Raw genomic sequence first — 19,888 nt, forward strand, 5'->3', positions numbered from 1 at the left:
GGGGCTCCGGTACGGTTCCTATAGCGCCCCATAGCGGCCCCGCCGCGCACACACGAGGCTCCGGTACGGCTCCTATAGCGCCCCATACCGGCTCCGCCCCGCACACACACGGGGCTCCGGTACGGTTCCTATAGCGCCCCCTCCTGGCCCCGCCGCGCACACACGGGGCTCCGGTACGGTTCCTATAGCGCCCCATACCGGCCCCGCCGCACACACGGGGCTCCGGTACGGTTCCTATAGCGCCCCCATAGCGGCCCCGCCGCACACACACGGGGCTCCGGTACGGCTCCTATAGCGCCCCATAACGGCCCCGCCGCACACACGGGGCTCCGGTACGGTTCCTATAGCGCCCCCTCCTGGCCCCGCCGCACACACACGGGGCTCCGGTACGGTTCCTATAGCGCCCCCTCCTGGCCCCGCCGCACACACACGGGGCTCCGGTACGGTTCCTATAGCGCCCCATAGCGGCCCCGCCGCACACACACGGGGCTCCGGTACGGTTCCTATAGCGCCCCATACCGGCCCCGCCGCGCACACACGGGGCTCCGGTACGGCTCCTATAGCGCCCCATAACGGCCCCGCCGCGCACACACGGGGCTCCGGTACGGTTCCTATAGCGCCCCATACCGGCTCCACCCCGCGCACACTCGGCTCCGGTTCGCCCCCCATAGCGCCCCATACCGGACTCCGGCGACCCCCTCCCGCCCCGGTACCCGGTTTGGGGGTGCCCTCGAGTTGGGGGTCACCTGTGGGGGGGGGGGGCGAAGAGAAGTGGGGGGACCCCCCTCCTCCATGCACCCCGAATCCAACCGGGGGTGACCCCAGGGTGGTCCCCAGCACTCGGTTGAGGGTGACCGGGTTTTGGGGTGCTCACACGGCTCCAGGGTACCCCGTTATGGGTGACTCCAGGTCCATGTGGCTCCAGGGTACCCCACTTTGGGTGACCCGGGTTTTGGGGTGCCCACACGGCTCCAGGGCACCCAGTTACGGTGACCCCAGGTCCATGTGGCTCCAGGGTACCCCACTTTGGGTGACCCGGGTTTTGGGGTGCCCACATGGCTCCAGGGCACCCCGTTATGGGTGACCCCAGGTCCATGTGGTTCCAGGGCACCCCGTTATGGGTGACCCCATGTGGCTCCAGGGCACCCAGTTATGGGTGACCCCAGGTCCGTGTGGTTCCAGGGCACCCCGTTATGGGTGACCCCATGTGGCTCCAGGGCACCCCGTTATGGGTGACCCCAGGTCCATGTGGCTCCAGGGCACCCCGTTATGGGTGACCCCAGGTCCATGTGGCTCCAGGGCACCCCGTTATGGGTGACCCCAGGTTCGGGTGCTCCGGGGTGCCCCGCTGGCGCTGTGGGTGCCGGGGTGGGGGTAGCGTTGGGTGAGCTTTATTGCTGGTGCCGTGGTACAGAGCGCAGCGAAGCTTCACACCGGGACCCCAAAACCCCATTGCCCCCCCCCCAAGCTGGAGCTGCCCGTGCTCAGGGGGTGCTTTGGGGACCAGCAGCGTCCTGTGGGGCAGGTGTGGTGTGGAGAAGGTCCTGGAATCATGGAATGGTTTGGGATGGAAGGGACCATCAAGATCCAACCCCGGGGCAGGGCCACGTCCCACTCCAAGCCCCTGTGTCCAACCTGGCCTTGAGCACTGCCAGCGATGGGGCAGCCACGGCTCCTCCGCTCAACCCATTCCAGCATCCCAAAACCCTCATGGTGGAGAACTGCTCCCTTCATAGGGAAGAAAAGGGGGGGGGAGACCCCCTCAAACCTAAACCTCCTCTTCCTGCTCCCTCCTGGGCTTCACCCAGCGCCCCACAAGCCAGCACCCACCACGGTGCCTGCACCCCGGCCACCCAGAGCCACCACAGGGACACAAGTGGTCTGGTTGTCACCTACTCCTCCAGAAAGGGGAGGGGGGACACCTCCACTCACCCAGGCTGGATCACCCCCTTTGGGGTGCTCCAAGAGGAGCTTCCCATCAGGACCAGCCCTGCGGATCCCTCCCGTGTCGTCGGCGCGGAGCGGGACACGGTGCTGGCAAAGGGAAGAGCTTGAAGGCTTCACAACCGTTAAGGCCAATAAATAGAAGGTCTTCCACCCGCGCCACATCCCTCGGCCGCGGTGGCCCTTCCGTGTCCATCCCAGAGGGAACGCTGCTCCTCGGCTTGGTCACTGCAGGGTCCCAAAGGGTTTGCCATGGAAACAGTCCCGGGAAAGGTGAGTGTCCTGGGCACGCCGCGCTGCGGGGGGAATGCCATCCCGTCCCTACTGCAGCAGCTTCGGCACCTCCACCTGCCGGAGAAGACACCCCGTTACTGGGGGAGCACTGGGAGAGGATGCTGGAATGGCTTGGGGGAGCCTTGTCTGCATCCCGGCTTTCCATCGCCCGGGTTAAAGCTGGCTTCTTCCATGTGGCCCAAACCCGGGAGCCCAACCTGACTGCTGGAATGAGGGGGACCTGCCACAGCCCAGGGGCTCTGCCAAGGGATGGACCTGACCCTGTTGGATGCTCTCCCAAGAGATGGACCTGACCCTGTTGGATCCTCTCCCAAGGGATGGACCTGATCCTGTTGGATGCTCTCCCAAGGGATGGACCTGACCCTGTTGGATCCTCTCCCAAGGGATGGACCTGACCCTGTTGGATCCTCTCCCAAAGGATGGACTTGACCTTGTTGGATCCTCTCCCAACGGATGGACCTGATCCTGTTGCATGCTCTCCCAAGGGATGGATCTGTTAGATGCTCTGCCAAGGGATGGACCTGACCTTGTTGGATGCTTGCCCAAGGGATGGATCTGCCCCTGCTGGATCCTCTCCCAAGGGATGGACCTGACCCTGTTGGATCCTCTCCCAAAGGATGGATCTGACCCTGTTGGATGTTTGCCCAAGGGATGGATCTGCTCCTGCTGGATCCTCCCCCAAGGGATGGACCTGTCCCTGTTGGCTGCTCCCCCAGGGGATGCATCTGTTGGATGCTCTCCCAAGGGATGGATCTGTTAGATGCTCTGCCAAGGGATGGACCTGACCTTGTTGGATGCTCTGCCAAGGGATGGACCTGACCTTGTTGGATGCTCTCCCAAGGGATGGACCTGACTTTGTTGGATGCTCTCCCAAGGGATGGACCTGTCCCTGTTGGATGCTCTCCCAAGGTATGGACCTGACCTTGTTGGCTGCTCTCCCAAGGGATGGACCTGTCCGTGTTGGATCCTCTCTCAAGGGATGGACCTGTCCCTGTTGGATCCTCTCCCAAGGGATGGACCTGTCCCTGTTGGATCCTCTCTCAAGGGATGGACCTGACCCTGTTGGATGCTTGCCCAAGGGATGGATCTGCCCCTGCTGGATCCTCTCCCAAGGGGTGGGCTTGTCCCTGTTGGCTGCTCTCCCAGGGGATGGATCTGTTGCCCCTGTTGGAAGCTCAACGAAGGGATGGACCTGCTGACCCCGTCTGCTCTGCAAGGGATGGTGCAGAAGGATGGATCCACCCCTTGCCACGTGCTCTGCACAGGGGTTGGGACCACGGGCACCCCGCTCCATGCTCACACCGGAGAAGGACGTCCCTCACCTCTCCACCCCCCAAGCGACCTCAGGTCTCAGCCCACGGACCAACCCCTCTGTGGCCCTGCACTTGCCTTCCTGAGCTGTTTGAGGTTGCTGGAGCGGATGGCAGCCAGGAGCTGGTCCCGGGAGTTCTTCTCCTGGCCCGGCAGCGCCCGCTCTCCCAGCTTCCTCTGCGTGGCCGGGGAGAGGGAGTTCCTCAGGTTCTCAGTGATCAGCGGTGGGGCGAGCGGCGGAGGCGGCGGCGGAGGCGCGGCCGGTGCCCCCCCTTTCTTGGGAGAGCTTTTGGGGGACGCCTTAGGGGATGGCTGCGGGGATGGCTTGGGGGACCCCTTGGGCAGAGCCCCAGGCTTGGGCACCTCCAGGAGGTCTTTCTTCTCGCCACGCTCCTGGGCGAGCTTCTGCTCCTGGAGGCGTTTCTGCCTCTGTTTGTCCATGTTTCGGCTCAGCAGGTTGGTGACCGTCATGCGCGGCCCGGCCAGCTCGAAGTGGTAGCCCAGCTTCAGGAGCGTGGTGTTCTCCTTCAGGAGCTTGGCGATCTCCATCTCCGTCTTCCCGCCGCAGATGTGCCGCTGGTTGTGGAAGCGCAGCTCCGTCAGCGTGGTGTTCTGCAGCAGCGCCCGGAAAATGGCCAGGATGCCCTTCCCCGTGATGTGGTTGGAGTCCAGGTTGATGCTGGTCAACACCTTGTTGGACTTGAGCATGATGGCGATGGCGAAGGCCACGTGGTCGTCGGCGCGGGTGTTGGCCAAGGCGAAGAGCTTCACCACGGTGTTGAACTCCAGCGCCTCGGTGAAGCGCACCAGGGTCTCGGTGTTGATGCAGTCCGAGTTGTTGACGTTCACCTCGGTCACCGCGGCGTCGTTGTTCTTCACCTTCTCGATGAGCTCGTCGAAAATGCTCGAGGCTTCGTCGTCCTTGCCCTGCTCCGAAGAGCTGGGGGGCTTGGAGGCGCTGCCCTCGGCCGCTGCCTTGCCTGCCTTCTCCTCTGCTGCCTTCCCTGCCTCCAGCTGCGGTTTCTCCTTCGTGTCCTCCTTGGATTTCTTCAGAGCCGAACTTTTTTCCTCTTCTTTTTTATCTTTTTCTCTCTTATCTTCTCCTTCCGTGTCTTTTCCTGCCTGTTTCTTTGCTCCGGAACTCTTCTCTTCCTCCTTCTTGTCCTTCCCTGTGCTCTTCAGTGCTGAAGCCTTTTCTTCTTCCTTTTTGTCCATCTCCTTCGCTGCTGAGCCCTTCGCTTCCTCCTTTTTATCCTTCCCCTCATCCTCCTTCGACATGGAGCCTTCCTCCTTTGTGTCCTTCCCTGTGTCCTCCTTCAGCACTGAATCCTTCTCTTCTTCCTTTTGGTCCTTCCCCACCTTCTTTTTCTCCACGGCCTGGACTTTATCGTTGATAGTCTTCTCCTCTTTGGTCTTCGTGTCAGCTTCAGCTTTAACTTTGGGGTCTGGTTTTTGATCACTTTCTTCCTTTTTAGAGTCTTTCCCCACCTTTGTGTCTCGTTTCCGGGCCGGCTCTTTGGAAGGCGTTTCCTTTCCCTTCTCTTCTTCATTCTTGGCTCCCTTGTTCTTCTCGCTCAATCTGGTTTCCTAACAAGAGAAAACCACCAAGGTGTTACAGGGACAGACGCCTCTAACCTCCAGCCTCATCACCCCAAGCTCATCATCACCAAACCTGCGCCTCTGTCCCACAGGAGCAACCACAGCACCGGAGCCAGGGGGATGCAGGACACTTGGGAAGGTCTCAGACTGTGCCTGCTATGGGTGAGCTGCTCTAAAACAGGCATTTGTGATAGAAACGTGGGGAGAGCATCAGGAAGGGTCCCCAGGAGCAGCAAGGAGATGCCATGGGGCAGCGTGCTGTGACTCCTCAGGAGAGTGTAGGGACCTTAAAGCTCATCCAGTTCCAACCCCCGCCATGGGGAAGGACCCCTTCCACTGGAGCAGCTTGCTCCAAGCCCCATCCCACCCCATCAAGAGCTTTCTTTGCACAACAGCAGCAGCTGGATGCACTCAGCCTCTTGGCTTTCCTACGCAGCCAGGTCTGCAGGCAGGGCTGCCCTGGCCGCAGCGCCTGCCCCAGCGCAGGTCCCAGTGCTGGCACCGTTGCTCCTCAGGGACTGGTTCCTCGTGGAAAGAACTGGCCTGGCCTGAGTTGGGACTGTTTGTACCTGGCGCACAATCAGATGCCATCGGGGAGGACAGAGCTCAGCGCTTTATTTAGGCAAGAGGTTTCTTGGCTCCTCTGCACAGACCCAAACAGGCAACACGAAGGGAGATGCCGGAGCCCGTCCGTGTCCACACAGCCCCTCGCTGCTGCAGGCCCCAAGGACCAGGGATGGGGCTCCCAGATGTGCCTTTCTAAGGTCTTTGGGGATCACAGAATCATGGAATGCTTTGTGTTGAAGGGACCTTAAAGCTCATCCAGTTCCAACCCCTGCCACGGGCAGGGACCCCTTCCACTAGAGCAGCTTGCTCCAAGCCCCTGTGTCCAACCTGGCCTTGAACACTGCCAGGGATGGGGCAGCCACAGCTTCTCTGGGTGCTCCACCACCCTCAGGTATCCCAGCATTATCCCTGGATGTCCCAGGTTGGAGGCTCCATACAGGTTCCTGCAGTTGCCCCCATGGTCTTGGTGGGCAGGAAAGGAGGCTGAGCGTGCTTTGAGTCAGAGCCAGCAGCAGCATCTCCACACCAACTGCCCCTAAAAGCCTTCTCCTCCCCGGCCTGAGCACCCACAACTTGACAATGGGGAGCCCTCAGTCTCCCCTAAGCATCCTGGGCCCATCCAAGACCAAGCAGAGCAGAGGCTTAGGCCAGGAATGAGCACATCTTGGAGGAAGGGATCCAGACCTTGGGGGGAAGGACCTGAACGTCTCCCATGCTCAGAGGGGGCAATGGATTTCTCCAAACAAGATGAAAGCAGTGGAAAATAGGGTGCAGAGCAAATCCCTGCTTAGCAAAGGGAATGTCCTGGGATCACGTCCTTAGTGCTCTGCTCGTTGAGGCTCCATCCATGGATGTGTTGCCACACTGGAGGTGCTGCGGTGTGGGGCAGGTCTGGGGAATTTGGGGACTGGAGCCAGGGAATGGGGCATGGAAAAGGACTTGGGGAAGAGGAGCTGGCTGTGCCCTGGCCAGAGGGAAAAGGGAAGGCAATGGATGTGCCACGGGCAGTAGTGCCACCATGGGCGGGATCATGTGCATCCAGGAAACTTGGGATGCGCTGCATGGATCCCATCAAAGAGGGGGTCACATCAGTGGGGCCATGTGTGTGTGCCCAGGGGGGAGCACGGCCTTCATCCCCTCCTGCCTTTGCACACTTACTCTGTGCCACCAGCCATCTCCACCGCAGGAGCAGCATCCCCGTGGTGATACAGGTGATGGTGCAGGAGTCCTCACCTCGGGGCTGGGAATGAAGCAGGACATTGCTCCAGCCCCTGGAGCTCGGCTGCGCAGCAAGAAGATGCAGGGGAGGAGGGAGGGACGCATCCTCCCCTGGGTCTTGAAGGCCTGGCTGACCCCACAGCCCCCAGTGCACCGTCTCCATCCGCAGACAGCCTCTCCATTGCCACCCGGAGCTCTGCTGGCAGATTTACCATGGATGCTTCCCCCCCTTCCCGTGCCATTCCCTCTGCTGCCAGCGCAGTTATTAGGGAATATTTTTACACAGCGTGTCAGACCTTTAAAAATAAGCCTAATGCAAACAGCCTGGTCCCTGCCTGATTAATCACCCGTGTTTTGATGGACTCAAATGCCTTCCCTCTTCCTCTAAATAGACTAAAATGAGCGTTGCCATCGCTTGTTAGCATTTGTAACCCTCAAACCCACTCCGATGCTTCCTTAAAAGGCAAAGGAGACTGGGAACTTCTTGCCTGGAATCCGAGCTCCCGACGCTCTGAGCAAGGGATGGGGCAGGGGACGGAGCAGGCAGGGATGAGTGGGAGCGGAGCGGAGCACAGGGGATGCTGAGGTTTGCTGCGGGTGGTGGGGATGTGATGGTGGGAGAGAGTTTCTCGCTCTGAAAGCTCCACAAGCTCATTTTGGGGTAGAAAAGAGCTGTTTAGGGGAGAGGGATGGATCACAATTAGATTGCATTAGAGCAGGTCACCCTGTTCCCTTTCCAATTCTAAGTGAAATGGGAGCACGATGGAGAGGAGAGGGAAAGATGTGGGACCTGCATCCACCTGGAGGGAAGGGGCACGTCGTGGCCTGGCTGCTGCTGTTGTGTCCGTCCCTGGCAGGCAGGGAGCAGATGGAAATGCATGTGTACAGGCAATGGGAAGGGGCAGCCTTCACCAGCTATTTCCAGAGGTATGGCCTGGGAATTGCCCCTCATGGCCACGACCGGGCTGAACGTGCTGCCCCACCACACCGGCCATGGGCTCAGAGCAGCCAAAGAACAAGACGTGAGGAGGGGAGCCCTGGGGGGTTGATGCTGCTTGGCACCCCCAGCTGATAGGAACCATGGAATTGGGTTGGAAGCTCCTCCAGCTCCAACCCCTGCCACAGGCAGGGACCCCTTCCATAGAGCAGCTTGCTCCAAGCCCCTGGGTCCAACCTGCCCTTGAACACTGCCAGGGATGGGGCAGCCACAGCTTCTCTGGGCACCCTGTGCCAGCGCCTCAGCACCCTCACAGGGAAGAGCTTCTGCCCAAGAGCTCATCTCAGTCTCCCCTCTGGCAGGGTAAAGCCTGAATTTACTCAATCCAGGAATGATCTCAGCGTGCACCGGAGCCCAGCGGAGCCCACGAGCCTTCCTCTGCCTCTCTCCTCTCCAACATCTGCATCCTCAGAGCATCCTCTGCATCCTCGGCTTTGCCACCAGCAGAGACTCTTCACCCAGAGCCATCCTCCCTGCAGAGCAACCAGAATCCCCCCAGAGCTGTAGGATAAAGGCCAGGCCAAGCCACTGCCCTTTCCTCCCAGCCTCTGCTGGGATAATGAAGTCCTCCTGCAGCCATCAGGGTGTTTTCCAGTTCATCTCTTGGCAGGGCCTGGCTTAGGCAATGGGTACCCAGAAGATGCTGCATAATGGAAGGGCTTTTGGAGGTGGGACAGCCCCAGGGACAAGGGGGCACCTGAGACAGCAGAACCTGTGTCCCAGAGCAGCCTGGCAAGGGGAGGAAGCTGGGTCTGGTTGTTGAAGCAGCAGGTTTAGGCATGATTATGGATCCATAACCACAAGCCAAGCCAGTATCAGTGCCTGAGGGGATGCAGTGTGTCCTACACGTCCTGCAAAGGTCTCCAGAGCCACCACAAGACTCCAACCATGGGATGTGCATCATCCTCTGCACCCTCTGCTCTAAAGGAACCCCCATGTCCCCTCCAAGCTGCCCAGTTCCCAGCTGGACACTGTGAAGTGAGGCACCAGCATCCCACCAACCCTCGCTGTGACCACGGGTGAAGGGGCTGAGGAGGCTGGGCACAAGCTCCCAGGGACAGGGATGTCCCACTGCATGGAGAAGGGATAGGGATGGTTGGGTATCTGTGGTCATTACCCTGCGAGAGGGCTGCTGGAGCCAAGCTGCTCCTTCCCTCCATTCCTTGGCCACTTTGGGGTAACTCAGGGCCAACTCAGGGCCAAGGACATTCCTGGCACAAACGCTGTGTCCATGAGGCTTCTGCTGGCCCCAAGGCACCCTGCTCACCCCACTGCCCACCCCACAGTGCTCCATGGGCTCCATGCTAGCACCATTCCCAGGCAGCAAAGAGTTTCTTGGCATGGTCGGGTCCCGTTGGCATGAAGCAAAGGGGGGGAAGGCTCTTGGCTTCCATCACTGGGACACGCAGGCCTCCCATGACCCCTTGGCCATGCTCTATGTGCTGAAGCCCAGAGGGATGTAAACAGCTCTTGCCCTGCTCTTTTAAGGAGGAACTCAGGAATTCCCCTTCCCTCTGCTCAGACCTTTCTGACCCCCACAGATCCCAGGCTCTTGGCACTTCCCAGGCCAGGGGTTTGGAAAACAACCTCCTCCGGTGATGCAGAGGGGTCCTCCAGGGCCTGGACAACTTCTGGCCCTCACTTGGGTCTTGCTTTGCTGAATTAGGGTTGATAGGAAACCTTCTGACTGGGTTTCCTTGCCTCCAGGAGCTCCAGCCCTTCCTCAGGGATGAGCAGCCCTTCTCCAGACACCCATAAAGCCGATGGATCCGCTGCACATGGAAGCTTTTGCCTCTCTAACAAAACCTGGGCTTAGAATTCGGGGGTTTTTCCCTTCTATCCATTGCATTCCCAGCCCCTTCTCCTGGCACTGCCATGGCTGACCTGGATATTCCCAGGACCCGGATCTCGTCCTCTGCAGCAGAGGCTGGAAAGGGCGGTGATTCCCCCCACAGCCACCTCCAGGCTGGAGCTGTGCCCAGGGCATCTCCCGTGCGCAGCCCAGGAAGAGCATTCCTCAGATTCGTAGGAGCAGCAGAACTGGGATTCATCCCGGGTGAGTCTTCAGTCCCCTCTCCCATCCTCTGCATCACAGGATGCTGGAGAAGCCGGACTTGAACACCTTGTGACTACATGGAAAGCAGCTCCAGGCCTTTTGCTAATGCAGATCTCCTATGGGTCCCATTGCCCAGCCCATGGGAGCATCACAGACACCTCACGGCATCACTGGTGTGGGAAGATCAATCAAGGTCTTTGCCGCAGGTGAGGTGAACCCCAAAGGCCAGGGGTTGCCCAAATCCGAGCGGGTTTGCTGGTCCCAGCCCTTCCGTAGGCTCTGGGGCTCCTGCACCTCGTGGGAGCTGTGTGCCAGAACCCAGCAGGTAATGAGATGAAGCAGAACATGCCAGGAGTCCCCATCTCTGCTGCTCAGAAACTGGAGATCTGCCCTGTAAGGAAGCAAAGGGCAGCTCCCGGGGCTCTGCGGGTGCTGGGTCCCCTGTGAGAGGCAGAACCGAGCCCTCGGTGTACATCCAGACCCAAATGTCACAGAACCCCAGCCTGGTTTGGGTTGGAAGGGAGCTTAAAGCTCCTCCAGCTCCAACCCCTGCCACAGGCAGGGACCCCTTCCATAGAGCAGCTTGCTCCAAGCCCCTGTGTCCAACCTGGCCTTGAACACTGCCAGGGATGGGGCAGCCACAGCTTCTCTGGGCACCCTGTGCCAGCGCCTCAGCACCCTCACAGGGAAGAGCTTCTGCCCAAGAGCTCAGCTCAGTCTCCCCTCTGGCAGGTTAAAGCCATTCCCCTTGGCCTGTCCCTACATCCCTTGTCCCAAGCCCCTCTCCAGCTTTCCTGCAGCCCCTTCAGGCACTGGAGCTGCTCTCAGGTCTCCCCTTCAGGAGCCTTCTCTTCTCCAGGCTGCCCCAGCCCAGCTCTCTCAGCCTGGCTCCAGAGCAGAGCTGCTCCAGCCCTCGCAGCATCTCCATGGCCTCCTCTGGCCTCGCTCCAACAGCTCCATGTCCCTCTTGTGTCACAGCCTTGGGTTACTCAACCCAACATCAGGCTGCAGGCACCAGAACACCTCTGTGATCCAGGCTGTCACCTCTGCAGCTCTTGTTCCTGCCTGCTTCCAACTGTGTTTGCTCCATGCTCCGGGCGGAGGGAGGGACTGAGCAGGGCTCAGGTCACCTCGTGGCGTGGGTGGCCATCGCTGTTGCCACTATCCATGGCACGACTTCACAACAAGCACCCTGATACCTCCTCCTCCCCTGCAGAGCGAGATCCTCTCGCTCCATCCCACTGCGATTCCCACATGGCGAAGGGTGGGCTTGAGTGACACGACCAGTTAATCCCAGCGTCCCGCTGGGAGCTGAGTCACCAGCACTGTTTTAGCACACAGATGATGTCCTAACGCTGCGAAGGAAAGCAGTTCTCTACAGGATCCAGCTCTTTTCCTCCTCTCTATGTCTGTTTATCAGCTCAACAGCAGCAGATAAGGAACCTCCTGGGCAGCTGGGCCCATATAAGCCGAACACTCCAGACATTGCCATGGATGTAGCTGCATCCCAGTTGTGCTTGATGGCAATACACAACTTGGCTTTTTCCTCTTGGCTGCTTCCTTGCAGGCTGACTTGGAATGGAGCTTTTTTCCCTGCCCGTGCCCTTAGATGGACCATGCATGTCCCAGACAGGGAACGCGCTTTCAACGTGACCTATGAGGCACTGGGAACACTTTGTGCTGCCACTCACAGCAAAACAAGGCTCCTGCCACTGCTTCCCAAGGATGTGGCTGCAAGGTTCCTTCAGGAATGCAGCTCAGACCTGGCTGTGTCGCCACCTCGCTTGACAGGTTGGATATGGGGCGTGGAGCAACCTGCTCTAATGGAAGGTGTTTGGAACCGGAGGAGCTTTAAGGCCCCTTCCAACCCAAACCACTCTGTGGCTCCATGATCCCTGGCCATCAGCCACCACCAGCTCCATTCCCACTCTGTGTCGGTGGGAGCATCCGTACCTTCATTCCCTGCCCATCCCAGCGTGAGCCAAGGAGCTATTGGAGAAACATCGAGAGCAAGGATGCTCAGTGGTACCCATCCCTTACACCTCCTGGGGAGGGCAGGAGCTGGGCAGAACAAGAGCATGCTCTCAGGAGGACAAGTGCTGGAGACCTGCCCAGGACAAGGGTAAAAGAGAGGCAAGGGCTGGGAACTGCAGAAGCCTCTTGGAAGAGGGAAGGAGCAGCCTTGGCATCCCGACAGAAGTGACTGATAAACAGAAGAGCAGAGGTGAAATACATACGGGTTAGTCACAGCCTGCTGAGATGCTGCAGGACTGATACAAGCCCTTCCTGCCCTGTTTGCTGTTTCCCTCTGCTCCTTACCAGTTATTTCAGTGTGGAGCTTGGTTTCCCTCCATGTATTTTCATCAAAAGATGATGAGTTCTGAGCATTAACAAGGCAGTTAAAGACTAGCGTGGTTTGCCACGGGGGTGGAGAGCTTGCTGGGAGGGAGCTCCACTTCTAGAATCATGGAATGGGTTGGGTTGGAAGGGAGCTGAAAAGCTCATCCAGTTCCAACCCCCTGCCCTGGGCAGGGAGGAACTTACCCACTAAGGGAAGAACCCTTAGATGTAAGCCCTGAGCCTATCCCCCACCACGCAGTAAGTGAGGAAGGAAAGCAGGACTTCCAAGACCTTCCCAAGGAGTTCTGCAATCCTCATGCGTGGCAACAGGACCGGCTGCCCTCCGGCACCAGCAGCCTTCAGGCATGATGCATTTGGCTTTAGTAAACTCCCTCCAAGGTCACTGCTTTTCCCTTGGCATCAAACCCTGGCCATGAGGAACGCTGTCCCAGCGTGTGGCTGTACCCATCAACCCCACAGATCCCAGGGACATCCCCAAGAGCTCTGGGCTGGGCAAAGCAGCCTGCAGGGCTCCATGGACCTGGAAGGGGTGTGTGTGGCCAGAGGGACATCCAAGAGGAAAGGGAAGGGTGCCCAACCTTCAGGAGATACAAATACAGGGCCCATGTGGACTGTGCATCCAATGGCTCCTATTCAGAGCTTTCCCAAGGCTCACATGGAAAGACAAATCCATCACATGTGCAAGCATCTTGCTAAAGGAAACGGCTCTGTGGCCCTGGAACGAATCCCTTCCATCAGCAGGATGATGCCCCCACATGCAATTTCCTTGCAGATGAAGTTGAGGGAAGGAGGCTCCATCCATTGCCAGGGAAGGCGGTGGTGCTGGAGGAGGAGATGCAAGCCCAGCTCTCTCAGCCTGGCTCCAGAGCAGAGCTGCTCCAGCCCTCGCAGCATCTCCATGGCCTCCTCTGGCCTCGCTCCAACAGCTCCACGTCCCTCCTGCATTGGGGGCATCTCTCCATTTATCTACTTGTGAACATTGCTTTAACTTTGGCTCCTGTGACCTACAAGAAGGCCTTGTTGGGCACAAGGGAGGCCCTGTCCTAAACCCTGCCGTTGGGGACACGCAGCCTGGGTTATGCCTTCACCACCACTGCTTAATGAAGATGAATTCATGCCTGCATCCCCAGGCCGTGCCTTCGGCTGCCCGGCGCGGGAGGGCAAAGCTCACGTCTGTTTTGGGCTGTTTATAAACTGCTTCCTAGTTACCCAACTTCACCCTTTTCAGCACTAAGAAGATGTGTTCTTCTGCAGTTAGAAGAGTTCTAAATATACTCACTCTTCCCAATATTTAGAAGGGAACGAGGGTGCCTGGAGCCGGGCCAGGACACGAGCCATGACTGCGAGAACTCTAGAGATGGGCAGAAACTCAACTCTTCCCCTTTCAAATACCTTCATCAGGAGAAATTCCTGCACAAGAGACAAAGTTCCACCAGGACAGAGAAGGACAACGAGGGACGGAGGAACAGGAGGCAGGAGGAGGAGTGGGGAGCAGGAGTGCAGCAGCTTGGGTCAGCAGGAGCTCGGGGATACTTCCCAGCCTCAGTGCCTACGTGAAGGCAGCGATGCACCTCGATGCTCTCTGTAGTTCAAGGACAAGAATCCAACCTCCTGTCCCTCCCTGCTGAAGAGACATCCCAGACACAGGATAACACGTTCCAGACGTTCAGAGGGCCAGTCCTGCTGGAATGACATCCCATTCCTTCCCTGCTCCTGTCCTGCACTTCCCTCCCATGCTCACGTCTGCTTCTCGCTTGCAAAGGCTTTGCTTTTCATGGAATCATGGAATGGTTTGGGTTGGAAGGGACCTTAAAGCTCCTCCAGCTCCAGCCCCTGCCACAGGCAGGGACCCTTTCCACTAGAGCAGCTTGCTCCAAGCCCCTGGGTCCAACCTGGCCTTGAACACTGCCGGGGATGGGGCAGCCACAGCTTCATCACAGGCCTCAGTGCTGCCATGAGAGCTCAGGAGCCTCCTGGGATGCTCCGGATGGCTCTGTGTTCTCATCCATCCTGCAGCAAAACCCAGCCTGAGGCTGCTTGGCATGGAGGGAAGCAGCAGCTTCCTGGGCTGGTTTCTGTGATGGCTTCTGTGGCCCAATGATCCCAATCCATCCAGTCCATCCCAGCCCAGCCCATCCATCCTCATGCCCCATGGTGGAGCAAAGGTCCATGGGCTGACCTGCCCGTGCTGTGAGCCAGGTGCTAATCCCAGGTCCTAACAATTCCGAGCAGGAAGAGGTGGAGGAGATTCTGTTCTTGGCTTCCAGGGATTGCAACAGAAGCAAGGCAGCTCTGCCATACCCAGTCACTGCAATGCAACGCACACATTCCCTCCCTTCCTCCTGATCCTGGACACTTCCCTATCCCAATTCCCAGTTGACTCCTCGTCTTCCCACGGCTAAAAGCAAACCAGCATCACTCCTGATGCTGAACTAAGAATCCCCCTGCCTGAGTAAGCAGCTTTTTCAGTGCCTGCAAGCCAGGATCCCCTGCAAACCACTGCAAAGCCCTGCAGCACCACTGGACTAACTGGTTCCACGTAACAGCATCTCCCTTTCCAGGCCCATTTGCCCTGCAGCACCCGCAATTCCCCACCACGGAGAAGTTCTCCAACAGCCCACAGATGGGAAAATGCACCCTGCTGATCCCATGGCCACATAGGGAAGGTGAAGGCAGCGAGTGCCTCATCCCCACAAGCAGAGGAAAGCTCCAGGGCTGCACAAGGAGCTTGGAGGGGAGTGGGGGGGAACTATTTAACCCCTTGTTCAGACCTGCAAAAGAAACCTTCATTTATTCCTCCTATAGCTGCAGTTTTCATCCTTTTCTCCCAGATGTAGGTCAGGAGAAGACCCTCCTATAGCAAACTCTATTATAAACATCCAGAAAGAGCTATTTCCATGTGCTCAGCTGGAAGATCCAGGTTACTGCTGGAACAGGTCAGGAATCAGAGCCAGAGCACTCTGTTAATGGAAGTATCCACATAACCCTCGGCTCTGCCTCTGCTGCTGGTACCCCTCAGCCTTGTCCCGTCTCCTCTGAGCCTGGGACATGGAACCTGCCTGTGAATGCACAGATAAAGGCTGAAGATTCCCCGTGTGGCTCAGCCTGCTGTGAAAACCCAGGGAAAGCAAACGCTTCCCGGCCTCCCACACACCAAGCACATACCAAATATTCTTAGTGCAGAGGTTACCAAGGGTTAGGGAGGAATGGGATCGGCTCCCACTAAGGCAAGGCACAGGGAGAGGGACTGGCACGAAGCTTTCCAGCTCCCAGGAAGCTATTGCAGGTGTGGAGAAGGAGGTAACTGTAGCCAAAGGAAGAGCAAAGCATGGATTTAACTGAATAAGCACGGAACAAGTGGCTTGGGGTAAAACCCAGTCCTTGGGGTGATTTCCCCCAGCTCCAAGGCAGCAACCCTCTTTTATTCCACCAGAAGCAGAGACTGTTGAAGCTTTTGCACAAGAATAAAAGGGATCAAGAATTCAGAGATATCCAAAGGGGAAAATACAGTACAAAGCAAGGCAGCCCATGGGATTGCTGTCACTGGCCCCAGCAGGGAGAAACCCCCTGCACCAGCACAGCTTTGGGCTCTGTAACCCCAGCACTTCATGGAACACCCTGTTCCCTCCCAGAGTGCCTGGAGCAGGTCCCTGCCTCGCTCCTCTGGTCCCTCCACCACAACATCTCCTCCTTAGCGAGCGCCTTCCTCAGCATTCCCATTTTCCACCTCCTCCCTACACCACCCCAGCGGAGCTCACAGCTATTTCCCCCCCTTCATTCCCCATCCCACCAAGCACCTCGACGTGGTGAGCTGCAACTTACATCAACCGACTGCTCCCTCTGAAGACGTTTCCTGGTCTCCTTTCCGCAGTGGTTGAGCGTCACGTCACTGTTCTCCGCCGGGTTTTCCTGCCTGAGCTCCAGCGGGATGCTCCCATCCGCATCCACCACATCCAGCTCCTTTTCCAGCTCCTCCATCTCCTCTGGAGACAGAGTCGACAACAAACTGTCGATGTCTGGGTCTTCGCTGACTTGTCGCCGGTATTTGGCCACTTTGGACATCTTGGCTCGCTGGCGAGACACGGTGGCGGTTGTGTGGTACCCAAGGAAGGAGAAAAACCAGAAGCCGAAGCTCCGACTGCTTCCCCAGCAGCAGCAGGTGCTGAAGTGTTAAATCCCAGTGACTCCCAACGCCTGCAGCCTTGGGATATAGTGGTTAGAAAGAGGGGACACCCCTCGGTCCAAGGGTTGGCCAATAACAGGGTCCAGCGGCGGTTTGGGAGCTGGGAAGCCAATGGAGCCCAGTGGGAGGCGGGGAATGGTGCTATCAGAGGAGCCTGAAACCCGAGGACATTCCAGGGAACCATGCAGAGCTGCATGACCAAATTTAGTCCGGAGCATTTAGCCTTTTAAAGGCAATAGGCCAACCTAGTGAGAAAACAGGCAAAAATGCACAAGCTGGCAGGCTGGGGATGGGGGGGGTGGGAGGCAGATCCCTACCATGGGGCCATCCGTGCTGGAGGGCTGGTAGAGAGGTCGGGGGGGGCTCCCTCACGCTGCTGACTCTGCCCCCAGCGCATCCCTGGCTCCCTTTATCGGAGCTCCTGCTTCTCCCCTCTCCTCTGGAGCAGTGCTCCTGCTCTTCCCCACTGCATTCCCATTTCCCCCCCTGCCAAGCCCCAGAGTCAGCCCTGCTTCTGCACAGAGGAAATTCCTGAGTCTCTCCTGCTTCTGGTTCAGGCAGTGCCCTAAGCCTGGGCTTGGCTTGGAGGCACCTACTTTCCATCAGCCTAATCCATACAGCAGCTTACTGGCACCTGAAAGCTCTCCCAGAGGGACAGAGGCTGGTGGGCTCCTCTCTCCAGGCTTCAAGGCAGCTTTACCCCATGCACAGTATTTTGGACCCATTTGTCACACTGCAACTTTACCCTTTACCATCCTCCTCACTGCCTGCTCCCACCTCTCTTTGCTAGACCAAGCAAACAGCCCTTTTGTCTTGCTCAGTAAAATAAGCTCTTGTAATAAGCCTCATCCCCTCCTCTGTCCATCTTCCTGGCTCAGCTCCTGCCCTGAATGCAGGCATAGGATGCTCTATGTGTTACAAACGAGACATTGCCCATCCTGATGGGGAATGCACACTGTTGGTGTCTTCTAGGATCTCATTTACCTCCAACTCCTGCTCAAACCTTGCTGTTGATTCACCACCAGCACGCCCAAGGCTCTTTACAGATTGTAGAAGAAACTGTTGGGTTTAGTTACCAAGTGGTTAAGTTACCATAACCCTGAACATTGCATCACTTCTGTCTCCCTGATATCATGACCCTCATCTTGGTGCTGGTTTGCACTGAGGACTAGGAGGGACAGGCTCATCCCTTCACCTTCTTCTGCTCTCAGCCTGGATGCTCTTTTCCTCCCCTCACCCCAAAACTGCCACAACTGCAGCAGCACGAAGGCAACAGGAACCAGAGAGAATTTAACACATTGGTGTCCATTTGGTGCCCTCCTCATCTGAAGAAGCCAAATGACTGTCTTAAGTGTTCCACCTCACTACAGCAGCGGCTTTGGCCAAGGGCCTGTAGGGACAGGCCAAGGGGAATGGCTTTAACCTGCCCAAGGGGAGACTGAGCTGAGCTCTTAGGCAGAAGCTCTTCCCTGTGAGGGTGCTGAGGCGCTGGCACAGGGTGCCCAGAGAAGCTGTGGCTGCCCCATCCCTGGCAGTGTTCAAGGCCAGGTTGGACACAGGGGCTTGGAGCAAGCTGCTCTATGGAAGGTGTCCCTGCCCGTGGCTGGGGTTGGAGCTGGAGGAGCTTTAAGGTCCCTTCCAGCACAAACCAGTCCATGACTCTATGAGAATGTTCCTCCTGCCATTTATCTTGGCTGTCACATCCCTTTCTGAACAGGGATATCCACAGAGCTCTGACTGCACCATGTTCCACAGAGTCTAGTGCTGAAAGAAAGAGAACACCCAAAGAAAATCCAGTGCTTTCAGCCCAGAATCAGAGCAGCTCCAGGCCACCAGCACCAGGGACTGGGGGCCTGTGTGAGGACCCTTGAGCCTTGCTCTGTATCCGGCTCCATCCTTTGGATGCTGTCCCTCTGTAGCCGTTCCAGCCAGGACAGCCCAGCCCAGCCCAGCGTGGGGTGCAGTGAGGCACAGAGGAGCTCCCAGCACCTCCCAGTCTCCAGGGAGGCTCCGCCAGCGTCTGGATTTCTCTGGATTCCCCATCTCCATAGCAACCGAGCACCTTGGAGGCATTGATGGGGATTGCTGCGCAACAGCCTCTGAACCACAGCAAGGGGATGAGCCACGTCCTGGGGATGAGGAGCTGAGGCAGAGTCACACTGAGCTTGTCCAGGCACACGTCCATGGGCTCTGGCAGAGCTGGGGATGCTCTTCAGCGCCTCACCTCTCGTGACACCACCTAGGACCATCAGAGAATCACAGTTAGGCTTGGAAAGGACCCTAAGATCACGCAGTTCCAACCCCCATCTCTCTTCCTTTCTTTAGTCCCATTAGCTGATACAGGACACTGCAAATGGGATGGATTCCTTGAATCTCTTTTATTTCCCATTTACTGTTAAACACACATCTTGCTTCCAAGCCGTTTCATGACAAACCAGGTGACACGAAGGGACAGGCCAAGGGGAATGGCTTTAACCTGCCAGCAGGGAGACTGAGCTGAGCTCTTAGGCAGAAGCTCTTCCCTGTGAGGGTGCTGAGGTAGAACTTGCCACCCAGTAAGGCAAAGGACGAGGCTACCGCAAGCAATTGCCATGCTAAGAAGGGCTGGATCAGTGTGGGGCCAGTCACAGCAGTAACAGGAACACCAGAGTGGAGGGGGCTGCTCCGAGGGGGTTTTTCCCCTCCCCAACTCCCCCGCCTCAGCCAAAGCAGAAGCCACAGCACCACCTCCTGGTGACCTGCAGCACTGCACCAGCCCCTGCTTCTCCAGGAAGGGGGAATGTGCCAGAACAGTCCTTGGGACATAGAACCCCAGAACCCAGCCTGGTTTGGGTTGGAAGGGACCTTAAAGCTCCTCCAGCTCCAACCCCTGCCACAGGCAGGGACACCTTCCACTAGAGCAGCTTGCTCCAAGCCCCTGTGTCCAACCTGGCCTTGAACACTGCCAGGGATGGGGCAGCCACAGCTTCTCTGGGCACCCTGTGCCAGCGCCTCAGCACCCTCACAGGGAAGAGCTTCTGCCTAAGAGCTCATCTCAGTCTCCCCTCGGGCAGGTTAAAGCCATTCCCCTTGGCCTGTCCCTACATCCCTTGTCCCGAGCCCCTCTCCAGCCTTCCTGCAGGCACTGCAGGGGCTCCCTGCGGGGTGAGGCTCCCGAGCAGCGCTGTCTCACAGCACGTTAAGGCGGGCGGACCTCGCTCAGCACCACAACCGGATGAAGCCCTCACAGAGCCACCACAACGCCTTCTCCCTGCACCGGAGCCGCTGCTCACCGCAGGGCACGTTCCGGTGCGGGCCCGCTCCCGTCCCGGTGCCCGGAACTAGGCCGCGCCGTGAGGCCCAGCTACGGGGCTTGAGG

At 58.2% G+C, this 19,888-nt stretch overlaps 1 protein-coding gene and 1 long non-coding RNA gene across 2 annotated transcripts; both read right to left on the minus strand.

The window, feature by feature from the left end:
* Positions 1–1,952: 1,952 nt before the first annotated feature.
* Positions 1,953–16,996, minus strand: LMOD1 (leiomodin 1). The gene is made up of 3 exons (XM_062624856.1): positions 16,170–16,996; positions 3,628–5,136; positions 1,953–2,292 (listed from the first exon to the last, which is right to left on the minus strand). Exons 1-3 carry the CDS (start codon positions 16,407–16,409, stop codon positions 2,266–2,268), a joined length of 1,776 nt encoding a protein of 591 aa, XP_062480840.1. The 5' UTR covers positions 16,410–16,996; the 3' UTR covers positions 1,953–2,265.
* Positions 16,997–18,200: 1,204 nt separating this feature from the next.
* On the minus strand, positions 18,201–19,796 carry LOC134166875 (uncharacterized). The gene is made up of 2 exons (XR_009966020.1): positions 19,703–19,796; positions 18,201–18,769 (listed from the first exon to the last, which is right to left on the minus strand). It is a non-coding gene; the product is annotated as an uncharacterized LOC134166875 (long non-coding RNA).
* Between the last annotated feature and the right edge of the window lie 92 nt (positions 19,797–19,888).

This window comes from Pezoporus occidentalis, unplaced genomic scaffold (assembly GCF_034315485.1).
Source record: "Pezoporus occidentalis ecotype Australia unplaced genomic scaffold, CSIRO_AGI_Poc_V1 ctg274, whole genome shotgun sequence".
Lineage (NCBI taxonomy): Eukaryota > Metazoa > Chordata > Aves > Psittaciformes > Psittacidae > Pezoporus > Pezoporus occidentalis.

Coding starts and splice junctions, on each gene's coding strand:
- LMOD1 (XM_062624856.1), bottom strand. CDS start 16,409: ATGTCCAAAGTGGCCAAATACCGGCGACAAGTCAGCGAAGACCCAGAC. Junction 5,137..16,169: donor AGAGGGAGCAGTCGGTTGAT/GTAAGTTGCAGC, acceptor TTCTCTTGTTAG/GAAACCAGATTGAGCGAGAA. Junction 2,293..3,627: donor ACCTCAAACAGCTCAGGAAG/GCAAGTGCAGGG, acceptor CTTCTCCGGCAG/GTGGAGGTGCCGAAGCTGCT.